This window comes from Camelus dromedarius, chromosome 3 (assembly GCF_036321535.1).
Source record: "Camelus dromedarius isolate mCamDro1 chromosome 3, mCamDro1.pat, whole genome shotgun sequence".
NCBI lineage: Eukaryota > Metazoa > Chordata > Mammalia > Artiodactyla > Camelidae > Camelus > Camelus dromedarius.
The window spans coordinates 7,964,629-7,986,197 of record NC_087438.1 but is presented as its reverse complement, the minus strand read 5'-3'; the positions used below and the strand labels follow the sequence as shown (position 1 = coordinate 7,986,197).

At 45.4% G+C, this 21,569-nt stretch overlaps 1 protein-coding gene across 4 annotated transcripts in view; it reads left to right on the top strand.

Annotated features, from left to right (window-relative positions):
- CTNND2 (catenin delta 2) overlaps nt 1–21,569 on the top strand; it is an 886,119-nt gene that overhangs the window by 622,948 nt on the left and 241,602 nt on the right. For all 4 annotated transcript variants that reach the window (XM_064479567.1, XM_064479565.1, XM_064479566.1 and 1 more), the window contains one exon: nt 9,979–10,111. In XM_064479567.1, coding sequence (XP_064335637.1) covers nt 9,979–10,111 — 133 coding nt within the window. The remainder of the gene's footprint in view (nt 1–9,978; nt 10,112–21,569) is intronic.

The window sequence follows — 21,569 nt, the reverse complement described above, 5'->3', positions numbered from 1 at the left end:
CATGCTTCAGATATTTGCAGGACTAAAATCAATGTGGTAAAGTCATTGCTATGGCCAAGACTGGACTCTGGTTAGCAGTCAGCCCTCAAACGTGTGCTCACAGCTTGCGTTGTAAAGGCACCACAGCAGGTGCCATGGGATAGGTTCTTACTTTCAGAAACATGGAGCCTCCCATGGAATCTTAAAAGATGGTGTGCTTGCATTTAGAACACATCTCTCAATATAATTATAACTTCTGTCAGAAGTTGAGACGTTTTCATGAACAGAATCATTAAAAGCACTATTTTAACTTTTTTTACAGAGAATTGTCAGATGATACGGTTACCTAATTTATGTGTGCTTCATTTATGATTTATATACAGTATATTTCTAGTCCATTATTTAATATTATTTAGTATTAAGCTACCTTTAGTCCACACACACGTGTACATAGTATAATAAAACCCTTTAAAGATGGTCAAGGCCTTTGTGGCTTTTTCCTCAAATTCTTGGTCTAATCCTGAGGCAAAATCGTGATTGTCTTCTGACACTGACAAGGTAAAAACTTGCCTAAACACACTTGAATCATGTGCTCCTACCCCAGATCTCGGTCATCACATCCCTTTCCTCTTGTTGCCACTGAAGGTTCAGAGGTCCAGGTGATTTTCCCAAGCATCATGGATTGTTAATTCGAAAACGGGTATACAGTCATACAATATAAACATTTTCCATAAAGTCATTATGGCTCACAAGGATAAGTTTATGGATACTAATTTGTCATTTTTTCCCATGCTATCATCACTAAGCACATCCTATTAGAATTTCCAAGGCAACTAAATGCTTCTATATGAAATTAATTTTTCCTCGGGGAGCATATTTTTATTGAAAAAGTCTAGTTGCATTCATGAATAAATAAATAGTATTTTAAACTTAATTGTTACTGAATAGGTATTGCAGTTAAATGGATAGTATTCTTGGTAATCGAGTGGACTTTTAGAAGTCTTCAACAGAAGCAGAAAATCACTGGTACTTAAAATGCATGTGATGAAAAATGATAAATAATAGCATAAATTTTGGTTGATCATTTTACATTATTTTCAGCTCTCAACTCGTAATAAATTGATTTCTGAGAAAAAGCCCATCGCCCTGCTAAGATTTATTTAAGGCACCAGTACCCACAAGAGTTCAGAAATCATTTTCTCATTATTTTACTCTTTGTCTCTCTCCATTTAAGCAGCCAGTAGAAAACTTGCTAGTTGAAATTGCCCCTTCTTAGTCTGAAGTAATAGATGCCAGTCCCCAAAAGGGGTCCTAGCCTGACCAGTCCACCCCACTGGCCGCGGGCTGGGGCTGAGAGGTGGAGTCGGGCGTTGCCAGTTAACGGGGAGCAGCGAGTGGGAGTCCGGGGGGCTTGTGGGAGGGGTTCCCTGGGCGTCTGTTTCCCTCACACACTCCACATGCAGCCCATCGGGAACCGCTAAGGCTCTGCCTTCGCAGAGCACCCAGACTCCCTCCACTTCTCCGCACCTTCTGCCGAGCCACCATCCCCCTCACCAGGATCCCTGCAGGAGCCACCTGATCCATCCTCCGCCTCCATTCTGCCCCCTAGAGTCTGTTTTCAACACTGCAGCCAGAGGGCTGCCCTGGGTAAACCCGGCTTCACCGAGGTGTAATTATTATACAGTGAGTGCACCGTTTTGGCCTGCAGTTTGAGTGTTGACAGATGGGTACATCCATGTAACCACTGACAAAGTGGTCCTTTAGAAATGTGAACCAGATCATGACACTCAGGTGGCTCCTGTGTCTATCAGAGCAGAAGCCAGTGGCCTGCCAAGGCTGACAAAGGCCATGTGATCTGGGCCTGTTGCCTCTCTCGGCAACTCCCCAGGGCTCACTCCTTCACTGGCCCTCTCCCTTCTGTTCTGACTCTCCAGGCACACTCCTGCCTCGGAGTCCTGTCCGTCTTCTCCCTTCCTGGGGCACTCATTCCACCCGGCACCACCTGTAGGTCTCTGCCCCAGGTCGCCTCTCAGGGAGGTCGTCCACAGCCACTGTCTTTGCAAGAACAAACCCCACCCACACCGCACACACACATACACACATGTTGCCCACGTCTACTCTGCTTTATTTTTCCCACCACATTTGTATCACTTTTCAGTGGCTTCCTTTACAGAGTATCACCAACTGGGTGGCTTAAAACAACAGAAATACTCTTAAGAGTTCAGGAGATCAGAAGTCCCAACTCACAGTGTTGGCAGGGTCAGTCCCTTCTAGGGACTCTGAAGGAGAAACCGTGCCACGCCTTCGTCCTCCTCTCACAGTTGCAGGCAATCCTGGGCATCCCTTGGCTTGTGGCCACTTCACTCCAATCTCTGCCTCCACCTTTACATCACCTTTCTCTCTCTGTCTGTGTGTGTCCTTCTGTGTCTCTTATGAGGACACTGTCATCAGATGTAGGTCCCATCCTAATCCAATGAGATCCCATCTTGATCATTCATTACATCTGCAAGGAACCTATTTCACATAAGGTTATATTCTCAAGTTTCATTTGTGGGGGACACTGTTCAACCCTATACACACTTACCACTCTCTGGCAAATAATATATTTTGCTCTTTCAATAATTAATTGCCAGTTATGTAGAATAGATAAAGAAGATTATACTTTGTAGCACAGGGAAGCGTGTGCAAGATCTTGTGGTCGCTCACAGCGAAACAAAATGTGACAATGAATATATGTATGTTCATGTGTAACTGAAAAATTGTGCTCTACACTGGAAATTGACACAACATTGTAAAATGACTATAACTCAATAAAAAAAAGTTCAAAAAATTTAATTGCCAATCATCACTAGATGGTTCCCCAAGGACAGGGACTGTCGCTGGATTCAACACTGCATCTCCAGTGGCTTGACACGCAGTGGCCACTCGGTGAACGTTGACTGGCGGAGTGAGTAGCTCATGGCTGAATCCTACGGCGAAGCTGGCGGCCAGGCAGCTGGCGGGAATATGGTGAGAAGTGATGGCCGCTGGCTCTGCTGAAGCTGAGGGGAAGCTGCAGTTCCAAACAGATAAACAGGAGGTGATTTGGAAGTCAGAATAAATTAGCAGAGGCATCCACCGGATAATCAGAAGTCAGGGAGGGCTCCCAGAGACATGAATTGGAGGTGGTCACTCTTAAGATGCTCCAAACAGCTCCTCTAAGGATATAGAATGTCCTTAAATCACCCCAATGGGGTAGTCTCTTCTGGACTTAAAAGGACCGTATCCTGAAGTCAGATGGGCACCTGCATTCATTTCCTGTGGCTGATGGACAAATTCACACAAAGTTGATGACTTAAACAATGCATGTTTATTCTGTTACAGTTCTGAAGGCCAGAAGTCTGAAGTCAGGTGTCCTGGGCCATAATCAAGGTGTCAGTGGTGTCACTGAAACTTGAGTCTGGCTGCTTGCCGCTCGAAAGCCAGTGCAAGGAGAGGCATGTGTTGGTAGAAAGGAAAGTTTGCTTTACTGTGGGGTCCAGGGGGCGGACTTGTGCCCAGAGGCCGGGCCCCCAGTGACAGTCAGTGAGCAAGAGCTTCTGACAGGGAGTTTCAGGGTCGTGCACGTGGAGGGAGGGGCTACGAGCAGAACAGCACAGTCGGCCCTGACGGTCGTCTTGGAATTGATCATGCGTCATCTTGCTGTTCTAAGTACAGTTCTTCTTCAGCTCCAGGGTCAGTTTCCTCCCAGATCCTTGAGGCCAGTTCCCTGAATTGTGGCAGCTTTGGTCATGGCCTTGGTCTGGTCATCATGTTGTTTAACTTCTTCCACCTGGTGGGGGTTGCAGTGTCTACAAAACAGCTCGAAGGACATGGCTCAGAATATTGTAACTAGCCCTGGAGGAGGAACTAAAGGTCCTCGACTTTGTTTAAAGAAAAAGCTATTATTATTTTGCTTGACTACTTCCCTTTGTGTCTGTACTTTCTTGTTTCTCGGATTAAACGTATTCTTTGACTACGGGTTTTCCACTGACAAGAGGCAGGTGGAGGACACGAGGGGGCGTGTCTGTCCTGGGAAGGCCCCACAGGGTCCTGCTCCGTTTCAGTAGGACCGTGCTGCTTCTAGAGGTTCTGGGGGAAAGCCCTTTTCTTGCCCTTTCCAGCTTCTGCTGCTGCAGGCCTGCATTCCTTGGCTCACGGCCCCTCCTCCGTCCTCAGAAGCAGCAGCACAGCATCTTACATCAGTGGTCTGTTACCTTTTTATTCTCTGTGAAGTTCGTTTTGCCACATAAGGTAACGTTCATGGGTTCCAGGCATGAGGACCTGGACATCTTCGGGGCGTTATTTAGTTCACCACCATATCCTAACCAGAGACCAGCCACAAATACTGAGACAGATGTAGAGAGTCAGATTGTTCCCTCCTGTTGTCCCCATGCACGAATTGGGGGACTCGGTCCTTTCACTTGTCAGGAGCGGCTCCTTCTCTCCTCTAGTAATTCCTCTCCGATAGCAGGCTGTTTGTAGAGAAAACGTCACATTGGAAACAAATGAAGTAATTATGTTGACCTTGCGCTCATAACATTTGAATTCTCCTTTTCTGTGCTGGGTTTTTCATTTCTGCTCCGTCATGTCATCCTACATGATGTGTCTGTGTGATTTGCTTCAATATTTCATGCAAAGAGAGGGTGTAATTACTCATACAGATTTTATATCATATGATATCACTCAAATGTGGGGGGACAAAGGAAAAGAAAAGGACACTAATGAACTCATCTACAAAACAGAAACAGATTCTCAGACTTAGTAAACAATTTTATGGTTACTAGGGGAATAGGGGTGAGAAGGGATAAATTTGGGAGTTTGAGATTTGCAAATGTTAACCACTACATATAAAAATAGATAAAAGCCAGATTTCTTCTGTACAGCACAGGGAACTATATTCAATAGCTTGTAATAACCTTTAATGAAAAGAATATGAAAATTAATATGTGTATGTATGTATGTGTGTGTGTATATGTGTATATATGTATATGCATGACTGGGACAATGCGCTGTGCACCGGAAACTGACACATTGTAACCGACTATACTTCAATTTAAAAATATAGATTTACATGTATATACACACAGATTTTAGATAAGAAGCAGATCACTGATAATAGGGAAGAACTGGGTGGTCCCAGTGTCCAGCTGCCCTTGAACTGAGTGTGTCCACAGGGAGCCGTGCAGCTGTTCCATTCCGAGACAGGTCAAGAAACGGTGGCTGAGTGAGTTAATGCTCCGTTGCATTACCTTTCTCAAACGTGAAGCCTGGAGAGAGCCATTTCTTTCTAAAAACCATAACATGCAAGCTTGCTTTCTAGGCGGTCATCATTCCAGTGCTACTGTTTATATAAAAGCAAAGATATGTTTTTTAAACATGATTAACCCTATAGGGCAGCTTTTTGTTTTGGCGACAGACTATTCAGGGATGAGACTTAAGACATTACTACTTCCATATGTTTATCATTGGATAAGTTTTCATTGTTCAACAAGAATAAAAATATCTCCATTTTGTAAAATAAAAAAAAAATTCCATCTAACTTGTTCTTGTGATCAGTGTCTGTCACCGTCTAACCCTGTCATCCCAACAAGGCCAAATAGAAACCAAAACAGCTCACCTTATGGCTCTGGATGGAAAAGTTCAAGCCACTATGGTCTTTAAAACTTCTAGTCAGAGTTCAGAAGACGATAAATGACTGAGATGTCCATACAGCCACGAATGGGGTTTATTGTGTTTGCAATCAAAGTGAGCTCTGTCCCCCTGACACGAAGCTTTGCTGAAAAATCACAGTTTGAATTCCTGAAGCCCCTGGTTGTCCTGGGGCTCTTCTCAGTGCCGGAGTAAACTTGATGAAAATGTTGTGACGGTACATCCACTCTCTGGTTTTCAGTGCCAGCATAACATAGTAACAAATTTCAAACTGTTCGCTATTTAGCTCCGTGCTAAGTGCCTTGTAATTTTAACAACTCAGATAGTCCTTAGGAGAGTGAGGATTTAGTCACAATATTGTTGGTCTGTGTGACAAGTTTTAATGGAGAAAAGGTTACATTTGCATATTCTCCAGTTCCATTAACATTTCTAAAGTGAAGCCCAGTAAGAAATGAGAGTTATGAGCTGGGCTTCTGTAGAAAATTGTAGATGGATCTTCTTTCTCACCTTCTCTCCTTCGTCCAGCATATAATACCTGACATTCCTTGAGGGCCTGCACCGGGTGCCCGACATTGCTCGAAGGGGCTCGTATGTATTATGTCTCATCACCCCAACAGTCCTTCCAGGCAGGAATCGTTATCTCAGTGTAACAGATGGGCTCCGTGGACACTGACTCAGAGAACACTTCGCGTGCCAGTGATGGAGATGCAGCAGCGAACAAGACACAGGCAGGAGCCCACGGCAGCAGGGAGAGTTTGTGGTCGAGCAGGATTTGAACCAACTCTGACTGCTTCCAAAGAACTTGCCCATCCTAGCCTCCTGCCTGGGAAGGGGAAGGGGAAAAATCACTTCAAAATGGCACACGGTAATGCCCAGTTTAGACTCCAAATGAAAACAATGTCTCTCCTTACGCTTGTTTTCCTTCACATACGTATAGTGTCCAATTGAATACACGTCAGTAGAAGGTTATTTTTAAAAAATTAAATAGTGTTATATAAATTTAAAATATATATATTCCTTATAGCAGTCTTAGAGTAACAGTTTGTAGTATGTATCTAAGTGTGTGCGTATATATAGTTCTTAATAGTTTGCCAAGCACTTTCATATATGTTATTTTATGGTGTCATTTAAAAATATAATACCATGAAATAGATGGTATTGTATTTGATCCATGGAAACCAAGACCGGCAAGCACTCAGAAACCGTCCTGTATTTATTTATTCTCTGGAAGGGAGAAAGCCAGATGTTCACGTTCCGAACTCTTTCTTAATTATTCTGATGCCAAATCCTGTGCCCACTTTACTACAGTCATCAGGGAGTGAAAGATTTATAACAGGCCTGCTTAACAAAAGTGATCAAAGACAGTACATGGGTAGATCAGGGTGCCTTAACCCTGTCTCCAGTTATATCTGAGAACAGATAATTCTCTGTTGTGGTGGTGGTCCCTGCTTTGTAGGGTGTTGAACAGTATTCTTGGCCTCTGATCACTGGATGCCAATAGCATCTTTCAGTTGTGACAACCAGAAATGTCTTCAGGCATTGTCAAATATCTCCCAGGGACACTGTTTTAAACATAGTTATTTTTTAGACATTGTCTAAAAAAATCACTGTTTTAAACATTGCTTCAAGGCAATGATTGCAGCAAGCATCATTGTTGTGTGGTTAAATCTGTCTATGCGAAAGCAGATAGCTGGAGTTTTATTTCTTCTGTACCACTTAAGTTCCTGAACATCTCTAAGTCTACATCGCTGGAGACTGTGACGTGAAGAGAAACTCCATAAGGCTAGTTAAAGATCAAAGCATTGAAGCATGTGACCCGGGAAGCTTGGCCGCTGACTCCCAGTTCTTATTCATGCTATTGCTTAAGGTTGTTTTTCTGCAGGCTCTAGAAGCCTGAATCTGTCTAAAGTCCCTGAGATTCTTTGTCATTATACTGATCACAGCCCAGGCCCAGACTTTCTGTGTGTCAGTGAAAGGCCCTTCAGGAGCTCACCCCAACCTTGCTTTCCAGCTTCATCTCCCTGGCCCCTCCCTCCTCCCAGGCAGCCCCTCCCCTTTCCCAGGCAGCACCCGCTTCCCAGACCTTGATCCCAAGGACAGTGGAAACTGGCGAAGGGGTTTAAGCAGGAAAGTGGCTCTATTCGGTTTGCACGTTTGCTTATTTGGATGACTTGCGTAGGAAGAAAGGTGAGGTGAGAGGTGGCTGGCGTGGTCTTCTGGGTAAAAGCAGGAACTAGGTCTGGGAGGAGAGTAGTGGCAGGGAGGGGACTTTTGGCTTCCCAGAGTTCTCATGGGGAAGCTGACAACCAGTGAGGGACGAACTTAGGTTCCTCCCTGACTCATGACTCTTTGGAATGTCCATCATTCTATTGAATTTAGGCTGTGTGTGTGTGTGCCTGGGCACGCATGCTCTCACGTGCACATGTGTGCGTGCATGCATCCGCATGAGCATCCCTGTGTGCAGAGAGTCCCTAAGACTGTTTCTCCAGGGCTCTTGTTCAAAAGATGTTCTTGATATATACCGTATAAGCCTAATAGAACAATTACCATCTGGTTAATAAAATAAGCTAAATGAATTCTTTACTAATCACCTTCCCGTAGCATGGGCTTACCTGTATTCATCTCAGCCATCCAGTGTCTTTAGGTGACACTTCTGATTTTAATTTATAGGTATTCTATAGATTTTGATTTAACTTGAACAAAGAATATAATTTTAGGAGGCTGCTATTATAAGAAAAAGGACTGTGATATCTGAATGTTGCACATTGAGGCGGTTTACAATCATGCAATGAAAGGAAATTAAATTAAAGAGAAAAACGGGCTCCCTATGTTTTCATCCAGAAGTGTTTTCTACTATGATCATCTAGCCAAAAAATATTCAATAGTTTGTCCATTATCAGCAATCACTTAAGTATGTTTTGTAGCAAATGTGTTACTGTACCATATGCCCTTCTGAAAATGTGTGCCTGCCTAAGATTTTATGTAAATTTATTAGATACTTAACATACATTCAAGCGAATGCATTATCTTTCCAATAAAAACTAAGCCAGTGCAGAAGGAATCCTATTCCATATTGCCTTCAGTAGCTGTAAGGAAGCACCAGCATGCTTCAAGGTTTGCTTGACAACCTCTACCAGTTGTGATAAAGAAGAGATAAAGAGAACAGGTTAGAATCTACGGTGAAACTTTTAACCTTTGTCTGCTCCGTCTCTGTCCCATTTTTCATGGCTCCTCTTCTCAGGTGGCAGCACTGGCCTGGCATCAATAGGATGTATGCTTCTGAGTTGTTTTTGCTGGAGTGGAGTGGTTGTTGCTAAGCTGTCTCGTTTCTCTTCCACCCTGTCCTTCGGATAAATAGTGACTTATGTGACTCACGGGGTCAGGTTTTTATCTGTGGTCTCAGAGGTTGCTTTTTTACTTCTTTGTTAAAAATTGGCTCCCTGCTGCAGGAATGGAGTCCATACATCTGACCCTGATAGCTCCGTGCTCTGACAGGTTGAGCTGATTGATTTCATAGAAGAATGCTCATTTGCATAATGGTACAATTGACTTGGTGCTTTAGAGTGGATTTAAGTACCCTATGGCATATTTCTTAAAGTTAAATAAACAACCAGCTTCGTGGAGTAGCTCAGATGTAAACAGGAGGGTACAGGAGAAGAATGTACAATGCATTAAATTTATTAACACTGTTTAAATAAACCTAACTCTTTAAATGTATAATTTTCTTTTATAAAGGCTTCTTGTTACTCTGCTTTCATCCCCAGAGAGTCATTTGGGGAACCTATTTTTAAAGAAGAGACTATGACAATAATAATCATAGTCATAAAAATAATGAAGATGGCATTAACTGCTTTCATGACATTTTAGATTGGACCCATCACGCTAAATTTTCTCTTGTCTGATAATTTAACTAAATGCTATACCTGAATAAGATTGTAGAAATAATACATTGGAAAATAAATGTGAACTTATAAATAATCCACTGAAGCCCCATGAAAAATGTCTGTATTAATAAAAGCTTGCGCCATTTTAAGTTGTTTTTTTCACAATCTTCATAAATATGTAACTTCAGTTGATATATTTAAGATTATGTATGTATACGTGGACATACCTATATTCGTATGTATACACATATGTATGTTTACAAACCATTTACTCAAGGGAATCTTTTCAAATCCTTTTGTAAGTTGGTATGCCTGTCGGAAAACCACAGTAATCACTTGTGAAACATCCCCACTTACATTCTCAAGGACTCCTAAATGAGGTAACCACACATCAAGAGTGTTACAGGATTTCTCTCTCATGTTCTCCCGCCTTCCTTTTGTTCAGAGAATTTGGATGGAGAGACCCGGAACTGCCAGAAGTGATCCAAATGTTGCAACATCAGTTTCCTTCGGTCCAGTCTAATGCGGCGGCCTATTTACAGCACCTCTGCTTTGGAGACAATAAAATTAAAGCCGAGGTAAGTACCACTTGGACTCTCAAATGACTGGTGTCAGAGTCATCATCGCTTAGGTGTCTACAGTGATGTCAAAAGGGGAAAGAAAGGTGAAAATTAAAGTTACAGTATCAAAATTTAGATCCATACTTAGGACTGGAGCAGAGCACTTCTCATCTAATTATTTGGCATGCTTATGCATACATTCTTCTTTTTCATTATTATTTGAATACTGAGAGAATAGAGGATCAAGGATGTATGTTAGTATCAACAGAGACAAGATTATCAGCAGCTCTACTTTTGGTGTGATTTGTCTTTTTCTTCCTAATTCCATCTCTGGAGTCTTCTCTGCTCCTAAATCCCAAAGAAGAACAAAGCATCTTTTGTTGTCTCCTCAGATTGCAGTAAGATTACTACATCAGTATATGGCATCATCTTCCTGGAAAACTCATTGGTCAAATGGGAACTTTAGGCAGTAAACCAGCTTTGTGTTGTAACCAAGCATTCTGAGCCATTTACAAAGGTACCAATGGATATAATACAGATATATGTGTTCCATTAAGGAGGTTATTGTCTGTGTCCATCATGTAAACAATGGTTAACGTGCTCTGTGTTTTTGGAATAGTTTAAAGTGCATAAGTTGTGGTGTGTGATATTTCTGGAAAATCACAGTGGTCAGCATAGCTAACTCTGATTTTCTTAGACAAGGGACAAGCATTTGCATGTGAGCAGCTGAGTAATCAAATTTTTAAAAAAGATTTTATAAGCTATAAAGAGTCATCTCCATAGCATGTAAGCAATTTTGAGGATGAGTCTAAATTAGTTTAAGAGTGGAAAGAAGAGATCTGAAGATATAATTGCAATTTATTATAGATTTTGCTTGCTTGCAGGGGTATGTGTACGGCCTAGCAGCTTTTCATCTTTTTTTTTTTTTTCTGTCACTCTTCCACTGGAACTACAAAGGACTTGACCCATGCTTGTTCTTACCAGAAAAGTCTTTGTGGAATGAACACAGGGCACTGATTCTCAACCAGACGTGATTTTGCTTCCCAAGGGACAGTTGACAACATCTGGAGACATCTTTGGTTGTCAGAACTGGAGAAGGCTGTGGTGATGCCATTAGCATCTGGTCGGCAGCAGTCAAGGTGTTACCAATCTCAGATTTGGCTGCTCGCCACTCAAAAAACAATACTCGAGAGGCAGGTGTTGGTAGGAAAGGGAAGTTTGCTTTATTCAGGAGGATGGCAGCCTGGGGAGAAGGCAGACTCATGTTCCAGAACCAACTCGCAACTGCCCATCAGGGGCCAAGAGCCTTTAAAGGGGAGTTTCAGCAGGGTACAGGCAGAGGAGGGTCTCCTGCAGAACAGCACAGCCAGTTCCAACAAGAATCTTGAAATTATCGGTCACGTGTCATCTTGATTGTCTTAAGTACAGTTCATCTTCAGTTCTGAGGTCAGATTATTCCCGTTTCCTTGAGGCCAGGGCTCAGAATTGTACAAGATGGAGCAGCTTATGTCATGGCTACAGTCTGGTCACCGTGAAGTTAACTTCTTCCACCCAGTGGGGGTTTCAGAGTCTGTAAAACAGCTCAAAGGATATGACTCAGAATATTATCTCTAGCCCTTGAAGAAGAACTAAAGGCCCTTGACTTTTATTTAATCGTTAAATTATTATTATTTTGTCTTACTTGACTGTTTCCCTTTCTTTCTACAGCTTCTCATTTCTCTGATCAAATTTATAAATTGATCAAATTTATATGTTTTTCTATAGAGAAGAGGTAGGCGGAGAACATGGAGTGTCTGTCCTGGGAAGGCCCCATAGGGTCGGGCTCGGTTACAAGGGACACTGAAAAACGTTCTGTAATGTGCAGGGCAGCCTCCACAACAAAGAATTATCTGGTCTCAAATGTCAGTAATGCCAAGGCTGAGATCAAAGAAGTAATTGTCTATCTAAGATAAATTTAAAATGTCAAAAAGTACTATTAAAATGATCTAAGATTAAATTAAATTTACGTGGCTCCTGTCCCAAATGGCAGTTATCTTAATCATTCTCTGCCTTTAGTCGAAAACAAAACAGCCACTCAAAATGAAGGACAGATTCCTGATTAAGGGAACACATGCCATCACTTTTTGAAGATGACAACTTTGAGGGTTTCTCTAAAGGCCATGAGAGCTTTTCATTCCATTACTGGCTTCAAGTCCATTCAGAGGTGTTATGGTGCCCCGGCAACAGCAGGACGGACCCCAGCCCAAAATTTGGTCCTGATGTCAAGACTGAGGACACTCCCCACGCCCCAGGAGGGTATGGATGGAGAGGCAGGTGAGTCTGCTCTGGGAGTGAGCAGAGTGGCTCCCTCGCAGGACTGCACGTGGCAGAGAGCACAGGACAGAACGGCTCGGGATTTTGCAGTGGTTACGTGCTGCGCCGGGGTCAGCTTCTTCTGTGAGGATAGGGACTCGCGTGGTTTGAACCTCCTCTCCTACTGGTGCCAAAGGAGGAGGCATCTGAGCTCTGTTGTCCACTTGCTCAGATGTGGACAGAGGGGAGAGCTGGAGGGTGAGGCTTAAAAGCTGTCCGAAACCAAACATCAAACAGTGCCGTCGTGTAGTCAGGTGGTGCAGACGTCATGGCCAGGGCAGGTTCAAAGTCACTGGTCTAACTGCCTCTGTCTACGTGATCCGGGACTGGCCTTGAAGCCTCTTCATAGCACATGGCTATGGACTCGTGTGGTCGCATTTGGAGTGTCCCCTGTGGGAGACAAGAGATGGTGTGAGGGAGGGGGACCAGCACACACATCAGGGTCATTGGAGGGGTGCCTCCCATGTGGCTCCCCTGTTCACGCTCTGTGTCTCCTGGAACAAGCTGATTGTGCTTCAGGCCTCTTTTCTAATCTTTAAAACGAGATGCTGATCCGTCCACTGTAGTCTCTGTAGGAACCGGATGGCTTAACGTCTGCACACTGCTAAGTGGTGGTACATTCATTTGTTCGTGTTTTCATTTGATCGGGAACACAGTTAAGACACTTATGTTACTATTTTATCTATGTATATATGTTTATGTCTGTGTGTGTACGTGGAGTCATTTTTAAATTCTGCTGTGGGTGCCCCCAAGGTTGCCTGTATCACCTCTCACTGCTTGGAGATTCTCCCAACAGCTGGTCCTTAGAGCTGAGGCTCGGATGGAAGTTGTCCTTCTGCTCCAGACACTGGCAGGCCCTCATGAGAATGTTTCCCCGGTCCCTGGGAGGCTAGGATGGCGGACGTGGATGGAAAGGGCGCTGTAGGTCACAGCCTGATATCCAGTTGATGGAATGGGATCAGAGTTCGTGAAAGTTAGCCAAAGGAACAGGGCAATGCGAAAGGCCTAAATAAATACAGAGGGAGCCTGGAGGCTCCCTTCCTCTCTCCTGCAGGCACACAGGGAGCGCACACACACACACACCCCGGCGTGTAACCTCCAACAGGCATTTTGCACGGACCCATTCTCTTCTCTCATCCTAGCCCAAGCCCAAGCCATCGGTAACGGCCCTCCCGTTGCGACGGATGGCTGTCTGTTGTGTTCTCATATATAGGCATTGATTTCTGTAATTACCTGTTGTCCAAATACTAATCTTGCAGGCTCCAGCCTTTCCAAATTTACTCAGCCTTCTCGTCTTTCTCTTGGGTTTTATTGAATTGATTTAGCCCTTCAGTCCACGATGCATTATTGGTATTGACTTTGCCCACACAATGGATAGGCCATTGAGCAAAAGGCAGAATTAAATCTTCTATATGTGGAGAGTCAGAAATCACGCCTTTCTCATTCCTTATTACAGTGCCTTGTAGTTTTCATATAATGAAGCCAAGAAATTCAGTTTTGTTCAAAATGATGCCGGACCTTATAAGTACAGAGTTGAGAAGGCGCTTCCGTAAGTCAGCAGACGGAAGCCAGGTCCCTAACTTTTGCTCCTGGTCTAGTGAACTTGGATTTGAGCTGGTTCCCTGGTTCCCGCCCAGTAGGGAGGTGGAGCTGAGGGGAGAGGGATGGACGTGGCCAATTCAGCAACCGCCAGGGACTGAGAAGCCTTCAGTCCCCTGGGGGCAGGACATTCAGTTATGAATGCTTTGAGGACCAGCAAGTGTCCAGAGACTGGGATGGGAGGGTATCACGCAAACAAGAGTTCAGAGCCAGACTGAGACGAGATCCGAAGAAAAGCAGCTGAGGGCAAATCAGAGAGGATGGGGGAAGGAAAAAGCATTAGGAGGGGTCTGGGTGTTGCAGCAAACATACCAACTGCAGCTTATTTTCCTGGGCTGATGAGTAGCTGATATGTGGGGGGGGGTCCCCCTGATTTAAAGGGCAGACGTGTGATTGCCGTGGATGGATGTCAGTAATATTGGAACCACGTCTGCCATCCACGCTGTCTCCTAAATTATCTGGAATGTCACAATGCAGTGAGCTTTAGATAATCTAGGTCGTTTTTAGGCATGAAAACCTGCTCGTGTGTGTGTACTGTAGGTGAGGAGGTGCCGCAGTGTTGCTGACTTTTAAATATTTTTTCAAAAATCCTTTTTTCGTTCTTTCCAGGAACTCCTCCTCAGTTAGGAATATTATGAGCCTCTCATTGATTTGAGGATAATACTAAGAGTCTTTCACGAGTTGTTATGATTTGGGGTTATTTATGCTCCTCCCTCCTGTGTTTCCCCCCGTTTCTTCTCATGCACAGAATAGGCATGAGGTGGGCACCCCACATTCACCCCTGGACAGTCAGACCCAAACAGGGACATGTGTGTGCACGGGGGCACTACAAGGTGGTGCTCAAAGCAATATGTTGTCTAGAGATTAAAAAAAGTACTTACATGTTTTCAGTTGACAAGAAGTGAATATTTTAACATTTTAAACTGTTTAAGTACTTTATTTCATTATAAATTAGTAAATTAAATTTAATAAACATTTACATTAATGTAATAAAATTAAATTTTAAAAATTTAAATAATTTTTAAAATGTTATTTTTTAAATATAAGACTATTCACTTAAATAGTGTGCCTTTTTCAAAACTCAAACTTTATTTTTACACGTGAGAATGACTTACAGTCACATTCCTGTGATGAGTGAGTGGCTGGGGGCCACCACTAATTTATTTTAGGTTTTGGCCTGAAGGCCTCTGTGTATATGAAAAATTGTCCTCAGCTATCAGATACGTAACCAGAGCATTTGAAGATCCGATACAGTAAATGGGTACAGTTTGAAGATAAGAACAATTTCTCTAGGAAATCAGCACTGATTTTATTTTGCTAACTTCCAACAAAAATCTTCCCAATTGCCATCACCCTGTCTCCAATAAAACACTTCTTGGTTTTAAAGAAATGAAATTTCCAGTTCTAGGGGAAAGAAGAGTTTATTGACAGCCTGAGGAGAATCAAATATTAATAACATACAGCTCCTACCTCTAAGGAATCCACAACCCCCTGGACAGGCAGTATGTAAACAGGGCAGTTTAACACCATGTGCTAAGCTCCGTGGAAAAGCAGAGCCCCAGCCTGTGAGAGTGTTTACAAAATGCGTTAAACTCAGCCTTGTGGAGTCAGAGAAACCCTCCTGCTTCCTGCAGTGAAGAGAACACTGAATTTTAAATTAGCAGTTGCCAGAAAAATGTAGCCTGAGTCATACTCCCTTAGACTTGATGGAATAGGGCTTAGGCTTATGGACATCAGTCCTTTGGAGTTTGTGTGTGTTTGGGGAGGGGGCGTGTATGTGATCATGTCCACATGGCTTCAGTAAATGTGTACCATTTACACTAGTTTTCTTCCCCAATAGCATTACCTTTCCTTAGTGACATTAACTAGAACATAGAAATTGACTTCTGTGTATAAAAATATGCATACTGTCCCCCTCCCCCATGATTTTTATTTTATTCAGACTGATTTATAGCATTTCATAGGTTATAAAAAAAAATTCAGACTTGTTCCTGTCTACTACACTTAAAGTGCTTCATAATTTCTGTTTTATTCTTGGCTTTTTCTACCTCATAGAGTTCAAGAGAAGGTGTTATCCATCTTTTCAGCTGATTACTTTTGAATCATTTCTTCTCTTCCCTTCGTCATAAATTGTTCCACAGTTTTTTGAAAAAGAGCCCTTACTAGTTTCTGGATGTCAGCAAATGGTACACCCCTGAGCCAGCATCACGGCTTTGGGGCCAGGCTGCCTGCCTTTGAGCCCCAGCTCTCTCCTGCTTTCTAGCTGTGTGATCTTGGGCAAGTTTCTCTACCTCTCTGAGCCTCAGTCTCCCAGGCTGTCAAATGAATCCAGACCACCGCAGAGAGAATGCACATAGACAGCCAGCCGGGGTAAGTGGGTTAAGAAATGTGGATTATTGTTAGTGTATGTGGAAAATATAAATTAAGGAACTCTCTCCCTAACAGTTAATTGAAAAGCCGATCTCATAGTGTTATAGGCAGGATGTGTATCTGTATTCTGCTTTCCTGGTATTGTTCGTGATTCACATGTTGAAATCTATTATCAGCACGAGTGCACATTGAAAGCCTGCGGTGTGTGGCTTCATGCTGAGCCACTGTTGAAACAGGTAGATTCAACCACTGCCTGGGGGAGGTTAGACTCAAAGAACTTTTATGTGGGCACGTGCCCACATAAAAGAGCACACAGACAGGTTCCCATGCTTAATACATTGACGTCAGGGACTAATGAGTATTTTCATTCCACAGAAATTCATTGATCAGCTCTAAGGTCCAGGCTCTGTTCTTGGCCCAGTGATACAGCAGTGAACAAACTCGACCCAGATGAGTGGTGGGGAGGCGACAGTAAACAGATAAGGCCTAGATCTGTCGTATGTCAGATGGTGATACTGGCCACAAGGAAAACTTAGCACCCTGATGAGGGTAGACAGTGGTGGGCGTGGGGACAGGAATCGACTGCTAGTTCACATCCGACAGTCAGGAAAGTCATCTCTGAGCAACAGCGTTTGAGCGGGCCCCGAAGGCAGTGGGCGAGAGAAGTGTGGAGTTAGTGTCCGAGGCTCAGCTCCCGTGCACAGGACACATGAGGAATGGAGTTAGTGTCCGAGGCTCAGCTCCCGTGCACAGGACACACGAGGAATGGAGTTAGTGTCCGAGGCTCAGCTCCCGTGCACAGGACACACGAGGCAGGGCTGTGCTCGTTTGTGTCCAGGACTGCGGAAACAAAGCACCACACATGGGACGTGGCTTACAACAACTGCAATTGATTCTCCTCAGTTCTAGAGGCCAAGAGTCCCAGATCAAGGTGTCAGCAGGGCCAGGCTCCCTCCGAGACTCTGGTAGGATGACTCCTGGCCTCTTCCTGGCTTCCAGTGTGGACCTCAACCCTTGGTGTCCCTTGGCTAATCGATGCCTCCCTCCGATTTCTCCCTCTGACACCACATACCTTTCTCCCGACATGTCTCTGTCGCTGTCTCTTCCCCTCTTGTAGGATGCCCGCTGTATTGGATGAGGGCCCACCCGAGTGGGCCTGATGATAATTAGATTATATCGGTGAAGATCCTGTTTGCAAGTAAGCTGACTTTCAGAGATACCTGCGGTTAGGATTTCAATGTACCTTTGGGGGGCACAATTCAACCCACAGTAATGACTAACAAGGAGTGTGGCCAGAACCAAGTAGGGAGAGAGGGCTAGAAGGTGAGACCAGAGAGGTGAGTGACAGGGATGGGCCGCGTCTGCTGTGCAGGCCAGGGTCCTTGCCTTCAAGGAAGAGAAGTCTGGGGCCTGCTTTTTGGCAGGGTGGTTTGGAAAGGAGCCTGTTTCAAGAAGGAGTACTCAGGGAGATTTTGGAATCTCTTATGTGGCCAAAGGAGAGGGTAGCTGGTGATATGAAGAAACAGGAGAGGCACGAAAGAGACCATCAGTGGATAAATGAAGTGGGCGGGGTTGTCCCAGAAAATGCAGCAACGCGCCCCTCTAAGAAGCAGCCAGAAAAGGAAGGGAGGTCAGCTCAGGCCACCGCTGGTGGTGAGCTGAGTGATGGAGGAAGTGGGATGAAAATGGTGGCTGCTGGATCTGAGGGAAGCGCGGGTAGGTTGTAAGAGGACACAGACGATCTGGAAGGACTCTGATGTAAAGGAGAAGACTGAGAAACAAGAGACTCTCGGGACGTGGGAGAGGGGAGGGGATCTGACTGGAACCTTCCAGGACAACCCCATGGAGAAGCGGCCAGGAGCCCAGAGGCAGATGAGGGAGCGCGAGGAGTCAGAACAGCTGATGTCAGGTGCCAGTTAGGTCCCCGTAAAGAAACGGAAGGAAGGCGGGGACCTGAACCAGCAGAGCTGTTAGACCTTGTTTTATTCTGGAGGGTCAGCACATCATACTCAGAGACTGAAATCGTCTTTGCCAGCTGTTTATTTAACGCAGGTGCACCGCGGGAGCTGTAGTAATTTCACAAGCTAATAGCATAGAGAGTGATGCCTCTTAATGAACCAATAGAGAAGTAACATTGTCCAAGCAAGTGACAGAGCGACCACACTATTGTTCCAGGCAAGGAGAGGTGACAGAAATAAAGTCCAGATGAAGCTGAGGTGGACCTTTTACATGAGTTTGGTTTCTCAGGAAAGCCAGCTTCACCAAAGGGGGATCTTGCTTCCAGCTGCCAACACAAAACCCAAGTCCCTTGTTGCTAAGGCCTGTTGCTAGGGAACAAAGGCCCCGGCGTGGGCGGCAGGCCAGGCAGCTCCCAGGGTTATCACTCCAGGGGGCGCTGCACGGCTGGGACCCCTGCCTCCGGGGAGGGCATTGCCAGGAGAGGAGCAGTGTCCCTTCTCCTCCGGAGGCTGCTGCATGTGTCAACACTACTGCCGGCCCAGGGCAGCCCAGCCATGGCGGGAGCAGGTGTCTCCAGACCTTCAGAGAGCTAGATCCGCAAAGGGTGGGTCTGCCCAGACCGAAACCCTCGGGATATTCGTCACCAACTCTCGGTGTTTATAGCCCAAATGTCCACTTGCTGTATTTGCTTCTTCACATGGTCTTGTCAGTAAGCACCCAGCGTGGCCCCTCGGCACCGGCGCCTCTAAGTGCTTATCAAGGACAACAGACGAGATGATGGCATCTTGACATTAAAATAGCTTCACCTAAGTCATCAACAGATGGGTTTGAGATTGTATCACGCCGGTACACAACAGACCCGGTTCCAAAACGGTCTGTGGTCTTGTCGCTTTTAAATTCCATTGGGGCAGCGGGAGGAAGAGTAGCCAGTGTGACCAGGGCCGGGAGTCCTGGTTGGAGGAGGGAGGTGGGTTCTGGGTCTTGGGGAGGAGTTGGCTCTAAGGCTTCTCAGGGAGCACAACCTTTATGGACACGGGAGGAATGTGATATGCGATTCACGCAGAGCTCCATCGAAGCCAGAAGCTAAAACTGAATGAATGAAGAAAATGGCCTGATATATTTATATACATTTTTTGCTTCTGTGAAGGCTTGGTCCTCCACACATGAAAGGGGGTGGAAGAGGCAGACTGGAGAGTTATTAGGCCGGTGCTTCCAGCCGACAGGGCCATGAGTCATCCTCGGCGGAGGAGATAATGAGTAGGCTGTATTGCTAACAGGCTGGGACAGAATTACAGCTAAGGACGGCGGGTCTGACTCCCCTGGGGTATCCATCAGCCCGGCGGCTGCACTCCTGGAGGGGAAGTCAGAGTCTTGGCTTTTTGGAATTTGGAGAAAGGAGCAGAGAAAAAAAAGGATCTAGAGACACCAGACAGTGGTGACTTGGTGGCCTTTTTCACATAAAGGTTACACTGGTGACACTGTCCCTCCCTGCCCCCTACGTCTCTTTCTTTTACGTTCTGCTCTGCCCCTCTCTGCCCCGCTGCCCCCATCTCCTGCTCCCTTTAGCCCTTCCCTCTCCTTTCCTTCATCACCCTGGCCTGTCGTGGTGCCCATGAAGCTTCCAGAGGCCTGTCCTGGCCTTGGTGACTTTCCCCAGGTGCCAAAGAGACCGAGGGCTCCTCTGGCAGAGGCCTCTCCTCCCCAGCGTCAGTGGGGATCAGACATCAGTGTGACCACCTGTGTGACATTAACAAGTAGGTGCTTCCCCCGTCCCCAGAGGTCACTGAACAGAGACTCCAGCAGATACGGCTCCCCACGAGGAAGCGGGTTGGTCCTTACCAGAACTGAGGTCAAACAGGGCCCAGTTCTTGATGGAAGACTTGTCTGGAAACCTTGGTGGCTGGGTGGCCTTTTCTGTTGAGAAGCTTAACAGGAGAACTGGAAGAGAGAAGGAAGCCATGTGGGGGAAAGAATGGTCCTATGGACCAGAACAGCCCATAGTTTGTAGGTGGCAGTGAAAATGGAGGACTGGCATCACCATCAGCCCAGTTTCCGAGCTGGTGACTTGCCTTGTGCCATCAGAGCACAGGGGAGCGGTAGCAGAGAGGTCAGACCTAATGGCAAGGACCGTGTTCCCTCACGGTTCCTTCCCTTCAGGAAAGATGGACCACGGCAGGAGAGATAAGGCCAGCAGTGTTGGGACGTAGGTATGTTCCTGCAGGACTGTGGGCGTTTCTGGATGAGCAGGATGGGATCTGAAGATGCGGAGTGAGGCCGTCTACGTGGGACAGCAGAGAGCTACAGCCACCTGGCTGTACCGCCTCCCCAGCCACGGCCACCCTGGCGGAGACCAACATCAGAGACAGCCTCGGGACTGCCTCTGTGCGAGGAAACACGTCTTCCCCCTGCCACTGACAGCAGAAGAGAAGGAGCAAGGAGGGAGGAGTAGGGGGGAAGAGCACCGGGGGCTGGAGGTCATGATCCAGCCTGACCCCGGAGGGTGGGATGTTGGAGGACGGGCAGGGCACTGGGACTGAAGTTATAGAACCGTCAGGAATCCCCCTTTGCAGCTGGAACGAGGCCATCTTAATAACCAAAATTGGCATTGTTAAGCAGTCAGACTGATGTTGTGTTGAAGTGCAGCCAGCCTGCAGCGAGAGTCCTGATTAGAACCACCAAGTACAGAAGGTTCTCTTTGCAAGACACCGGTGAGTCAGAGAGCAGTCTGCGAAGCTGGGTCAGGGCTCGGGGACAATGATGTACCAGGTGTTCTTCTAGTCTTTGAAGTTTCCTTGCCGGGTTACTTTCACTTTATTTCTTCTTTGGACCACGCTCTCCTTCTATTTTAATGAGTTACCTTTTTTATCAGCCCGCTCCCTGAATTGGTGTGTGTTCTTTCTGATAATTAACAAAAGAAACAGATGACCTGTGTAAATGTCAGTCTGTTACATTTGCATCACAGGTAGAGGACCCCAGTCTATCTTACTGATTTCTCACCAGGCTTTTTTTTTTTTTTTCTTGGCACATTTCCTATGTCATATTTTAGAAAAGAAGACCTCTACCTGAAGAGCGAACCCCTTATTCAGGGACACAGTCCAACTTCACATCCACCCTGAATTTCCTCAGCTGGCATTAAAGATATTTTTTGCCTTTGACTTTTAAGAGAGATGGCAGAAAAAAAACCTGGCTTCTGTCC